At 45.3% G+C, this 13812-nt stretch overlaps 1 protein-coding gene across 3 annotated transcripts in view; it reads right to left on the minus strand.

The window, feature by feature from the left end:
- fcsk (fucose kinase) overlaps nt 1–13812 on the minus strand; it is a 43174-nt gene that overhangs the window by 6053 nt on the left and 23309 nt on the right. For 2 of the 3 annotated variants that reach the window (XR_004204849.1, XM_020456067.2), the window contains exons 7-19: nt 13395–13475; nt 12982–13101; nt 12566–12737; nt 12361–12467; nt 7680–7781; nt 7402–7575; nt 7195–7268; nt 6736–7091; nt 6197–6413; nt 5852–6018; nt 4763–4990; nt 2817–2960; nt 2288–2407 (exon numbers count right to left, since the gene is read on the minus strand). Coding sequence is in view for 2 of the 3 variants with exons in the window: in XM_020456067.2 (XP_020311656.1) it covers nt 2288–2407; nt 2817–2960; nt 4763–4990; nt 5852–6018; nt 6197–6413; nt 6736–7091; nt 7195–7268; nt 7402–7575; nt 7680–7781; nt 12361–12467; nt 12566–12737; nt 12982–13101; nt 13395–13475 (2062 nt within the window). In the remaining variant the exon portion in view is untranslated. The remainder of the gene's footprint in view (nt 1–2287; nt 2408–2816; nt 2961–4762; nt 4991–5851; nt 6019–6196; nt 6414–6735; nt 7092–7194; nt 7269–7401; nt 7576–7679; nt 7782–12360; nt 12468–12565; nt 12738–12981; nt 13102–13394; nt 13476–13812) is intronic. The other variant, XM_031801811.1, reaches the window with a different exon arrangement.

Genomic DNA, 13812 nt, shown 5'->3' on the forward strand with positions numbered 1-13812 from the left:
GCTAGAAGGGATCCCAGCTTTTGTCAGATTTGACTTTTCGTGGCAGGTTAGGAAAATTAACATAGCAGGTTAAGAGAATTAGGTTAAGGTTAGGAAAAGGGTTAGGATTAGCTAAAATGGATCCCTTCTAGCCATGTCCGGACGCCAGTCGGAAAATGCGCCAGGGGGAAAAAAGTTAGTGCAGGTTCTGTTCTCACTGGAGATGCAAATGTCTGCATTCTTGATCCTAAGAAACACTGGGGAAGTGCTTGGGCTCTCATCTAAGAGAGAAGTTTGAGGCATTTACAATGAGCCGGACAAATGTAAATTGGTCGCCACAGTGAAATGGGCTGCTTCTATGTGAATTATTGAGGAGGGCGAAACACACCTCAATTCAAATAGTTAAATAAGCCTTGTTTGAAAATAATTTGAGATTGACAAATTGAAACATAGCCTATAGATAATTAGCACGCAGCACGCCATAGTTTAAGGGCAGAGCGGGTTAACTGTCCTGATGCGTAACAATTCTCATTTTGCAACAGTGAAGGCATTCTTCACAAGCATAAAAACATCTCAATGCTTTGGGGACAGTTACAGATATTTGGAACTCACATGTGGATGAATAGATTTTCGTATCAGTGGCCCCAGCGGTAATTGATCCCTCTTTCCTAACGTTGCAAGCACCATGCCTTACCTGAGCCACACAGCATAGGATGTGAATGGTATCCTGTGTACAGTGCATTCAGAAGGGATTCAGACCCCTAGTCTTTTTCCCAAAAAATGTACGCTACAGCCCCATTACAAAATGTATTCAATTGTTTTTTTAGGGTCATCAATCTACACACAACACCCCACAATGACAAAGCAAGAACTGTTTATTTTAACATTTTAGCAAATGTATTAAAAACAAAAAACTGAAATATTACATTTACACAAGTATTCAGACCCTTTACTCAGTACTTTGATGAAGCACCTTTGGCAGCAATTACAGCCTCGATTCTTCTCGGGTATGACGCTACAAGCTTGGCACACCTGTATTATATTCTCACGCTCTGTCAGGTTGGATGGGGAGCGTTGCTGCACAGCTATTTTCAGGTCTCTCCAGAGATGTTTGATCGGGTTCAAGTCCGGGCTCTGGCTGGGCCACTCAAGGACAGTCATAGACTTGTAACGAAGCCACTGTGTTGTCTTGGCTGTGCGCTTAGGGCTGTTGCCCTGTTGGAAGGTTAACTTTAGCCCCAGTCTGAGGTCCTGAGCACTCTGGAGCATGTTTTCATCAAGGCTCTCTCTGTACTTTGCTCCGTTCATCTTTCCCTCAATCCTGACTAGTCTCCCAGTCCCTCCTGCTGAAAAACATCCCCACATCATGATGGTGCCACCACCATGCTTCACCGTAGGGATGGTGCCAGGTTTCATCCAGATGTGAAGCTTTTGCATTCAAGCCAAAGAGTTCAATCTTGGTTTCATCAGTCCAGAGAATCTTGTTTTTCATGGTCTGAGAGTCTTTAGGTACCTTTTGGCAAACTCCCAATGGACTGCAATGTGCCTTTTACTGAGGAGTGGCTTCCGTCTGGCCACACTACCGTAAAGGCCTGATTGGTGGAGTGCTGCAGAGATGGTTGTCCTTTTGGAAGGTTCTCCCATCAACACAGAGGAACTCTAGAGCTCTGTCAGAATGACCATGGGGTTCTTGGTCACCTCCCTGACCAAGGCCTTTCTCCCCCGATTGCTCAGTTTGGCTGGGCGGCCAGCTCTAGAAAGTGTTGGTGGTTCCAAACTTCTTCCATTTAAGAATGATGGAGGCCACTGTGTTCTTGGAGACCTTCAATACTGCAGAAATATTTTGGTACCCTTCCCCAGATCTGTGCCTAGACACAATCCTGTCCCAGAGCTCTACGGACAATTCGTTTAACCTCATGGCTTGGTTTTTGCTCTGACATGCACTGCCAACTGTGGGACCTTTTATAGACAGGTGTGTGCCTTTCCAAATCATGCCCAATCAATTTAATTTACCACAGGTGGACTCCAAGTTGTAGAAAAGTATGATCATTGGAAACAGGATGCACCTGAGCATCAAAAGTTCTGAATACTTAAATAAAGTATCCGTTTTTTAAAATATTTGCAAAAGATTCTAAAAACCTATTTTCACTTTGTCCTTATGGAGTGTTGTGTGTAGATTGAGGAAGATATGTATTTATTTAATCCCTTTTAGAATAAGGCTGTAACAAACTAAATGTGGAAGAAGTCAAGGGGTCTGAAAACTTTCTGAATGCACTGTATGTGTTTTTGTGAGTGCGTGTTGTCTCACCAGTGGTCAGCATCTGCTCCAGGTGGAGAACAGCGTGAATGAGAGAGTCTGTGTCGTAGGTTCGCCCCGTGCATCTATAGACGGCTGCCAGCACCGCTCCCGCCAAGATACTACTGGTACCTGCAGGTGCAACAACAAACAGTGCGAGAGAAAACGGGGAGAAAGATGGAGAAAGAGTGAGAGAGGGGATGTGAGGGGAAGGGGAGAGAAGGGTGAAGGAGTGATCGGGCAATGTGTGCCACTTGTCATTGATGACCAAGTAGTGTTTTTTGCTTTTTCTGCAGCACCACAACAACAAGAGACAATGTGGTGGTTTATGTGTTATGAGACGCTGACACTGGCCCATGGTCATGTGCATTAGGCACCAAATGGAAGAAAAACAGACAAACAGGGAGGGACTACTTAGACTCTCTAATAAAAATGACAATACATGTTCCATTGCAAAACATTCTCCGTTTTGCAAGACCAATGTCTTGCAAAATGTTTTCTGTTACATGCCCTATTGAGCACAACCCATTGCTCTTCTTACCCAGTCCTGAACCGTGCGGCAGGAGGGACCAGGTGTGGATCTCCACCCCTCCGCCCCAGCGCTGCAGGAGCTGCTCATCCAGGGACTGCCGAGAGGGATAGGTAACCAGGCCGCTGCATACACACACTGCCTTCAACAGGGCAGCTGGGACACACACACACGGGAGCAGATGACCAGACATGACCAACAGGGATGTAGTGTAGTATAAAGACACATCGATTCTGTTCACGCACCCTTTTAATTGGTGAGCATTTAGTGTTCACAGTGACAGCTGACAGTTTTACCACAACATGATTGATCACAAAGCATGACCTGGACTACGATCAAAGACAAAGTGATCAAACATGACAACTAGAAATGTGCCTTTATGAAAAACTGGATCACGCAATAGCAGTCAGACAGCACAAGGATATAGAATTATTATTAAGATCATAAAAATAAAATAAAAACATGGAAAAATGCCACACAAGACTCCACACACACACATACTGATCAGCACGGCCCACATACACTACCGTTCAAAACATACATGAAATTAGTTGCAAAATGAATAGGAAATATAGTAAAGACGTTGACGAGTTTATAAATAATGATTTTTAATTGAAATAGTAAATTGTGTCCTTCAAACTTTGCTTTCGTCAAAGAGTCCTCCATTTGCAGCAATTACAGCCTTGCAGACCTTTGGCAGCTGGTTATCAATTTGTTGAGGTAATCTGAAGAGATTTCACCCCATGCTTGATGGGCACTTACGTACAATACGGTCAAGCTGCTCCCACAACAGCTCAATAGGGTTGAGATCCGGGTGACTGGCCTGGCCACTCCATTATTGACAGAATACCATGACTGCTTCTTCCCTAAATAGTTCTTGCATAGTTTGGAGCTGTGCTTTGGGTCATTGTCCTGTTGTAGGAGGAAATTGGCTTCAACAAAAATTAAGTGCCGTCCACAGGGTATGGCATGGCGTTGCAAAACAGAGTGATAGCCTTCCTTCTTCAAGATCCCTTTTATCCTGAACAAATCTCCCACTTTACCATCACCAAAGCACCCCCAGACCATCACATTGCCTCCACTATGCTTGACAGATGGCGCCAAGCACTCGTCAAGCATCTTTTCTGCGTCTCGCGAATGTTCTTCTTTGTTATCCGAACACCTCAAACTTAGATTTGTCGGTCCATAACACTTTTTTTACAATCTTCCTCTGTACAGTGTGTGTTCTTCTGCCCATCTTAATCTTTTCTTTTTATTGTCTAGGATATGGCTTTTTCTTTGCAACTCTGCCTAGAAGTCCAGCATCCCGGTGTCGCCTCTTCACTGTTGACGTTGAGACTGGTGTTTTGCAGGTACTATTTAATGAAGCTGCCAGTTGAGGACTTCTGATGGGTCTGTTTCTCAAACTAGACACTAATGTACTTGTCTTCTTGCTCAGTTGTGCACCGGGGCCTCTCACTCCTCTTTCTATTCTGGTTAGAGCCAGTTCTGTTCTGTGAAGGGAGTAGTACACAGTATTGTACGAGATTTTCAGTTTCTTGGCTGTTTCTTGCATGGAATGGCCTTCATTTCATAAACTGACGACTTTCAGAAGAAAGTTACTTGTTTCTGGCCATTTTGAGCCTGGAATCGAACCCACAAATGCTGATGCTCCATACTCAACTAGTCTAAAGGCCAGTTTTATTGCTTCATTAAATCAGGACAACAGTTTTTAGCTGTGCTAACATAATTGCAAAAGATTAGCTAACAACGTGACATTGGAACACAGGAGTGATGGTTGCTGATAATGGGCCTCTGTACGCATATGTAGATATTCCATAGAAGAAAAAAAATCTGCCGTTTCCAGCTACAATAGTCATTTACAACATTAACGATGTCTACTGTATTTCTGATCAATTTGATGTATTTTTTTTAAATGGACAAAAACATTTGCATAAAAATGCCCATTTAAGTCTTACCAGGTGCATATGGCACACAGTGGTCTTTCAGATCCTCCAGCCTCTCGCAAACTGTCTCCATGGCGATAGCATCATCCTGCACTCCGCTGGAACTGACCAATAGCAGACGGGGCTCTTTGATGCGACGAGCTCGGGCACCGATGGGACGTCTCCCGTCGACCTTCACTGCCACGTTGACCACTGCGCCGCCATGTTCAAAGGCAATGGGCGGAGTGTCGCTCCAGCCACCTGTGGGATAGAGCCTATTGTGAGAAGTACTCCGACGGGCTTTGTGGAAAGAAAACACAAACTGATATAGGACCAGGCTAATGACTTTCCATTCCATTTTTTGTTAAACTAAGCATCCCATAGCATTGTTGGGTTCCAGTATGAAATGCTTGCTATACACGGTGTTCATGGGCACATGTATGAGGAATGTATATGGTGGGGTCAAGGGAGGTTGGATAAGAGCCAGGGGTTTGGCATATTACTAAGTAAGGGAAAGGCAATCACATGGTTGCGGTCACTAATAAGGCTGGATAGCTGTGGATTAGTGAGGAATGGGGTCTGAGGTCAGGTCACATGAAGGGAGAAGGAACAGTTTATTACCCACATCACTTAACAACAAAGATGTAGTGTTTATAGAAAAGGAGGAGACTCCACCTAAAAGGGGGTTTAAACACTTGTGCTGGTGGAAACACATCTTTGCAGCTGTTTGACACAGTGGGTGAATAAACTTGGTTTGAGCTTTGACTAGATGTCCGTTAGTTTCTACACTGTTTATTTAGAACCTAACGGCATGTTTTTAGGGGTAATGTCCCGGTTTAAAAGAGTAGGGATAACTCCTCAAAAGAGCTTTGCTTTGGCTAAGGGAAAGGTCTAGGGCAGAGTTCCCAAACTCTGTCCTCGGGACCCCAAGGGCTACATATTTGGGTTTTTGCCCTAGCGCTACACAGCTTATTTAAATAATCAACTAATCATCAAGCTTTGATCATTTGAATCAGCTGTGTAACATTAGGGGAAAAAACAAAAAGCGTACCCCTTCAGGTCCCGAAGACAGAGTTTTAAAAACGCTGTTCTAGGGGTGAAAGAACAGGGCTGTTGACTCACCTGAGAGGTCCAGTCTGGCAGGACACTCCACATCTTGCCATTCCCCAAGGGGCGGGACCTCACCTTGACCAATGTAGATAAATCTCTGTGATAACATCACAGCCTGTCGTAACAGCACCTGCCCGGCCGCCTCATAGTGCCGTGCAGCACGCACCAGCAAGTCTGGCCTGCAGGGGGCAGTCATATACTGTCACTTCTGACTTAATTTAAATGTATTATAATAATTAATGGCTTCCTTCCCTTCTTGACCATAGTCTTGGGGAATTGATATTGCAGAGAGTAAACATTATGGTGCATATGCAGATGTCCGCAGTTAATAGTTAATAGTATCAGTATGGGTCTGACCTGCTGAGCCACTTGGCTCTCTCGGTGGCCAGGGCCTGGACGCCACCCAGCAGGTCTCCCTGCTCCAGGATGGAGAAGGCATGGCTCCAGGCAGGGTTAGCAGCCGGCCCGCTCCTCAGCCCCCCTCGGCCCTCCCCGGCCAGGCAGGCCAACACGTCAGCTATACAGGCCAGGCAGCGGGCCGCCACTCCCAGGTTCTCCCCGCTGCCCGCTGCAACTGGAGCACACAAGATTACTATTGTCATTGAGAGCGTGTCTGCACGTAGATAACAGTATGTCTACTTGGTCTCCACCAGCCTTTTTTCCATTCTTATGGCCGTCTGACAGCAAGAGTGCAAAATGAGCCTGTATAATGCATTCAGGCACCTGCACCCCCAGGAATTCACACAAACACACATTTAGAGAACATAAACTTCAAGTGTTGAAAAGGTGAAAGAAATAAGATGGTGCCTGAGACACTAACTCCTCCACACTGCAACTCCTTGCAGTGTACATGCCCATGTGTTCTCACGGTCAAATAAAGGAACATCAATACTCACTGGAGTCTAGTGTGCAGAGGAGCTCCTCATGCTGGCCTCCAAGCACGGCAGCCCTGAAGCTGGGCAACAACCCACGATCGCTCTGGCTCTTCAAGTTATCCATCACTCTCCTCCTCCCCACCTGGAAGAATAGCGCCTCCCTCCAGCGCAGCTCCCCCTCCTGGTCAGTAAGGGAAAGGACCTCTCGGAGAGAGAGCCTCCACACGGCCCTCCACTGCTCCAGTGCCCCCGGCCCACCCAACAGCCAGCACACCCCCACCTCCAGCCCCACCGCACCACCCCGCGGCTGGAAGACTGGGAACAGGCGGGCCTCCATGAGTGACTGGGACCTCCCGGACCCCCACAGATCCTCAGGCCTAGGGAGAGAAAGAGCAGAGGGACCCAGCAAATATAACATTCATCATTCCAAGGGTCCAAATCATGAGCAGAGTAGGTTAGCAATCAAGCTAACACGCTTACTGTATTCCAGTGCGGCTGTAGAGGTCACTCCATCTGTGATTCAGAAAGGTGGCACCATCGTCATCGCAGGAAACCTATGGGAAGGCAAAGTCTGTAAGAGACCAACAGACATTCTAAGCAGCCTCTGTCCACAGTCCTACAATTCAGATGGTGAAATATCTAAAGAAGGTGGAAGGGAGGAGGAGAGAGAAGACAGCGCCCTGCTACCTTAAGATCATCGTAAGCCCCCAGCACTGTATAAACAGTAATCTTCATCTCTCCCAGTTGTATGTGGTGCCCTTGGATGATGTGGTCATTGGTTAAGGCCAGCTGCTGGATGTGCGAAGATGAGGTCACTTCCAGGCCTGAGAGTAAACAACCTGAATGCACATCCACTGGTCCCTGGGAAAAGAGGTCAAAGGTCATACAACATCCAAGCATACGGGGACACAGTGATATAAATGTTTTAAGTACACATTTTAATCTACGTTTGAGTTCCTCCAGACCTGAAGGTGGCAGTGCTGGATAACTGCTCCTGACGCAACACTGACGTCCCCCTCCAGAACACTGTTGATCACCCTGCCTCCATCACTCACACACTGAGTATTCTGAGGACAACACAGACAAAAATACGTGGACAGATATTAAACACACACAATTCAATTTATTGTTCCAGACACGTTTATGGCAGCTTTATGTAGACCTTACAAGTGAAGGGTTACCTAGTACGTAGTGGAAGATCTAGATCACTAGAGGAAGAGGAAGACCATGCTCCTCAGAAAATTTCATAAAAATTAAATAGTGAAACAATAAAACAGTGATCCTTTTTAGTTAAAACTATTCTAAATATATTCACAAGTCACCAAATAATTGATTTAAAAAAAAAAACACTATTCTGCAATGAAGGTCTACAGTAGCTTTAGCAGCACTTGGTGGAGCCGGAGGAAAGCTAGCTTCTGTCCTCCTCTGGGTACATTGACTTCAATACAAAACCTAGGAGGCTCTTGGTTTTCACCCCCTTCCATAGACTTACAACCTATCAGAGCTCCTGCAGCATGAACTGACATGTTGTCCACCCAATCAAAGGATCGCAGAATGAATCTAGTACTGAAAGCATACTAGTACTGAAAGCATAAGCTTCAGATATCTAGCACTGCAGCGCATAAAATGTGGTGAGTAGTTGACTCAGAGAAAGACAATAGTTGAACAGACTGAACAAATTCATTTCTTCCAGAATAATAGTTTAGCCTACTCAAACAGAAAAGGATGTTAGCTAGCTGGCTATGGCTATCCAACACTGGAACTCTTCCAAGTCAAGGTAAGCTTTAGGTTTTATTAATTTATCGCCAAAGGGGCCCGCCGATGTAACTGCTAAGCTGCTTTGACTGTACTGCATGATTGTAGTTACAAATGCATTAGTATAGTAGCTACATTATATAACCAAAAGTATGTGGATATCTGCTCGTTGAACATCTCATTCCAAAATCATGGACATTAATATAGAGTTGGTCCCCCCTTTTCTGCTATAACAGTCTCCACTCTTCTGGGAAGGCTTTTCACTAGATGTTGGAACATTTGTGTGGGGACTTGCTTCCATTCAGCCACAAGCGCAATCGTGAGGTCGGGCACTGATGTCGGGTGATTAGGCCTGGCTTGCAGTCGGCATTCCAATTTCTCCCCAAGGTGTTCGATGGGGTTGAGGTCAGGGCTTTGTGCAGGCCAGTCAGGTTCTTCCACATCGATCTTAGGCTTGTGTGCAGCGGCCCCGGCCACGGAAGCCCATTTCATGAAGCTTCCGACAAATAGTTATTGTGCTGACATTGCTTCCAGAGGCAGTTTGGAACTCGGTAGTGAGTGTTGCAGACGAGGACAGACGATTTTTACACGCTTTACACGTCCAGTCCTGTGAGCTTGTTACCTACCACTTTGCGGTTGAGCTGTTGTTGCTCCTAGACGTTTCCACTTCACAATAACAGCACTTACAGTTGTCCGGGGAAGCTGTAGCAGGGCAGAAATCTGATGAACTGACTTGTTGAAAAGGTGGCATATTATGACAGTGCCACATTGAAAGTTACTGAGCTCTTCAGTAAATCCATTCTACTGTCAATGTTTGTCTATGGAGATTGTATGGCTGTGTGCTCGATTTTATACACCCGTCAGCAACGGTGTGGCTGAAATAGTCAAATCCACTCATTTGAAGGGGTGTACACTTTTGTATATGTAGTGTATGTTGACTATGATGCAGGCTGTGTGTTGTGGTTGGTAGTCATTATATGGCTTCTATTGTGTTACCAAACTCACTAAAAGTGAAAAAATATCGGCCTATATCGAATCGTCCATTCCTCTCAAAACATTTTGAAAAGGTTGTTGCGCAGCAACTCACTGCCTTCCTGAAGAAAATGTTTTATACGAAATGCTTCAGTCTGGTTTTAGACCCCATCATAGCACTGAGACTGCACTTGTGAAGGTGGTAAATGACCTTTTAATGGCATCAGACCGAGGCTCTGCATCTGTTCTCGTGCTCCTAGACCTTAGTGCTGCTTTTGATACCATCGATCACAACATTCTTTTGGAGAGATTGGAAACCCAAATTGGTCTACAAGGACAAGTTCTGGCCTGGTTTAGATCTTATCTGTCGGAAAGATATCAGTTCTTCTCTGTGAATGGTTTGTCCTCTGACAAATCAACTGTACATTTTGGTGTTCCTCAAGGTTCCGTTTTAGGACCACGATTGTTTTCACTATATATTTTACCTCTTGGGGATGTCATTCGAAAACATAATGTTAACTTTCACTGCTATGCGGATGACACACAGCTGTACATTTCAATGAAACATGGCGAAGCCCCAAAATTGCCCTCGCTAGAAGCATGTTTCTCAGACATAAGGAAGTGGATGGCTGCAAACTTTCTACTTTTAAACTCAGACAAAACAGAGATGCTTGTTCTAGGTCCCAAGAAACAAATATCTTCTGTTGAATCTGACAATTAATCTTAGTGGTTGTACAGTCATCTCAAATAAAACTGTGAAGGACCTCGGTGTTACTCTGGACCCTGATCTCTCTTTTGACGAACATATCAAGACTGTTTCAAGCACAGCTTTTTTCCATCTACGTAACATTGCAAAAATCTGAAACTTTCTGTCCAACAATGATGCAGCAAAATGAATACATACTTTTGTTACTTCTAGGTTAGACTACTGCAATGCTCTACTTTCCGGCTACCCGGATAAAGCACTAAATAAACTTCCGTTAGCGCTAAATACGGCTGCTAGAATCCTGACTAGAACCAAAAAATGTGATCATATTACTCCAGTGCTAGCCTCCCTACACTGGCTTCCTGTCAAAGCAAGGGCTGATTTCAAGGTTTTACTGCTAACCTACAAAGCATTACATGGGCTTGCTCCTACCTATCTCTCTGATTTGGTCCTGCCGTACATACCTACACGTACGCTACGGTCACAAGACGCAGGCCTCCTAATTGTCCCTAGAATTTCTAAGCAAACAGCTGGAGGCAGGGCTTTCTCCTATAGAGCTCCATTTTTATGGAATGGTCTGCCTACCCATGTGAGAGAAGCAAACTCGGTCTCAAACTTTAAGTCTTTACTGAAAACTCATCTCTTCAGTGGGTCATATGATTGAGTGTAGTCTGGCCCAGGAGTGTGAAGGTGAACGGAAAGGCTCTGGAGCAACGAGCTGCCCTTGCTGTCTCTGCCTGGCCGGTTCCACTGGGATTCTCTGCCTCTAACCCTGTTACAGGGGCTGGGTCACTGGCTTACTGGTGCTCTTTCATGCCGTTCCTAGGAGGGGTGCGTCACTTGAGTGGGTTGAGTCACTGATGTGATCTTCCTGTCTGGGTTGGTGCCCCCCCCTTGGGTTGTACCATGGCGGAGATCTTTGTGGGCTATACTCGGGCCTTGTCTCAGGATGGTAAGTTGGTGGTTGAAGATATCCCTCTAGTGGTGTGGCGGCTGTGCTTTGGCAAAGTGGGTGGGGTTATATCCTTCCTGTTTGGCCCTGTCCCGGGGTATCATCGGATGGGGCCACAGTGTCTCCTGACCCCTCCTGTCTCAGCCTCCAGTATTTATGCTGCAGTAGTTTGTGTCGGGGGGCTAGGGTCAGTTTGTTATATATGGAGTACTTCTCCTGTCTTATCCAGTGTCCTGTGTGAATTTAAGTATGCTCTCTCGAATTCTCTCTCTCGGAGGACCTGAGCCCTAGGACCATGCCTCAGGACTACCTGGCATGATGACTCCTTGCTGTCCCCGGTCCACCTGGCCGTGCTGCTGCTCCAGTTTCAACTGTTCTGCCTGCGGCTATGGAATCCTGACCTGTTCACCGGACATGGTACCTGTCCCAGACCTATTATTTGACCATGCTGGTCATTTATGAACATTTGAACATATTTGCCATGTTCTGTTATAATCTCCACCCGGCACAGCCAGAAGAGGACTGGCCACTCCTCATAGCCTGGTTCCTCTCTAGGTTTCTTCCTAGGTTCTGGCCTTTCTAGGGAGTTTTTCCCAGCCACCGTGCGTCTACACCAGCATTGCTTGCTGTTTGGGGTTTTAGGCTGGGTTTCTGTACAGCACTTTTGAGATATCAGCTGATGTACGAAGAGCTATATAAATACATTTGATTTGATTTATTGGCTTGGAAAGCTTTTTTCACCTGGTCACAGAAAAATGAAAGCTGAAGCCCACAAGCGAACGGAAAAGGTGCGAGAAGGAATTATATATACACACACAAGGAGGAAAGTGATCTATGTTTGTGTGTGATCACTGGCGTCTTCGTTCCGCCGATTCTGTTGAAAAACTTTTCTTAAAAACGTCAGCAAACGGAAACATACCTGAATTTGTCCAATAGAAACTCTCATTTGCAACGGATGGACTAACGATTACATCCTAGATCAGTGTCACTGTCTGTCACCTTGATAACTTAAAATTGTCTCGACCTGTGCACCTACGTTGTAAACTTTCCTTCATAGGCTAGGTTGTAGCAAGCTCATGATGGGCACAGGGAAAATGAGTATCATGTAGTAGCCTAAACCTATCGATGTTACATTGAGCTGGGTGAATGGAATATGAATGACAGTCATCCAATATGCTGTAATAGACATAAGGCCATGCTCATTAACAAGGAAAATACTCCATCTTAAAAACGGCACCGACCGCCACTGCCAGTACGGTACCTGTATGTGTGACAAAGTGTCTCTCTCTGTCCCCTTCTTTGTCAGGCGGCCAATGTGCTCTCTACCGGACAGAGTCAGGTAGTCGTAGCAACCGCCAGGAACGTAAACTGCAAGGAGAAAACCAAACACACTTATGAACCACTTGTAATAGGATGGCACATTTGGCATGTACAGAGAATGATGTACCACATAGAAAGAGACATACCCATATGGAGAGTAGTGCCTCTCAGTATCCTCCATAGCAAGGCCCGTGCGCTCCTCACTACTGCTCCCTGTTGACTGATGGGGGAACTGCAGCCCGCCCTCTCCCCATTCACAAACTCTGACTCACTCACGTCTGAGCAAAGACACATCAACAAATCCAGGAAGAGTGAGATCTGCAGATAATAAATAACCATGGAAAGAAAGACAATGAAGGGATGTAACAGAGGATAAGGCTGTATCAGAATAAAATCAGCTTTGTGTAAACCTAGAAAAAAACAGAACAGCGTTTGAGGGGGGAGGGTGCAAAGATATGGAAGAGTGAAATTGATACAGAAGATAAAATGGAGAGTGACAGGCACAAAGAGAGGTAAAGAAAATGAGAATTAGAAATGAGAAGTAAAGATGAAGACTGCATACCTGAATGGGTGGTGCCCCAGAGTCCATGCCCATGTACGTGCAGCCGTCAAGGGGAGGGGTAACATGGGCCTTCAGCAATCGCTCGAGTACCCTCCTGCAGAAGAACACAGGCCCTGACACCTGAATGGAGTTACATCATTACATGTGTTGCAGGCTCATAAAATAGAGGTTATTTTATCACATACAGTACATGCAAGAGGTACAGTGAAATGGGTTGTTTCACAGGGTCAGCCAGCAAGGGCACATCATTTTTCACCTTGTCATCTCGGGTATTCGAACCAGTAACCTTTGAGTTACTGGCCCAACGCTCTAACCGCTAGCCTATCTGCCGTCTAGGTATTCCCATGACGCTTTTTATTGAAGGAAAAAATATGTTTCTGGATATTTTCCTATATTCACTATCTTTGACTGACCAGTGGCACCATCCCATCAGGCTGTGCGGCTCGGCGAATCCGCTCCTCTGACCCCTTGTAGATGATGTCACGTACTCTACCCTATGAGCAGAGAGAAACCACCATTTGGCACTACTTATGAATGATCATCTTCATGCAGACAATGTGTACAGTGCCTTCAGAAAGTATTCATTGGCTTATTCCACTTTGTTGTGTTACAGCCTGAATTCAAAATACAAAAACATTCTCACCCATCTACACACAAGACCCAATAACGACAAAGTAAAAACATGTTTTTACTTTCCAAATGTATTGAAAATTAAATACAGAAATGTCATTCACATAAGTATTCACTCCTGAGTCAATACTTTTGTAGAAGCACCTTCGGCGGTGATTACAGCTAAGAGTCTTTTTGGGTAAGTCTCTAAGAGCATTCTAC

This window comes from Oncorhynchus kisutch, linkage group LG22, assembly GCF_002021735.2.
Source record: "Oncorhynchus kisutch isolate 150728-3 linkage group LG22, Okis_V2, whole genome shotgun sequence".
Classification (NCBI taxonomy): domain Eukaryota; kingdom Metazoa; phylum Chordata; class Actinopteri; order Salmoniformes; family Salmonidae; genus Oncorhynchus; species Oncorhynchus kisutch.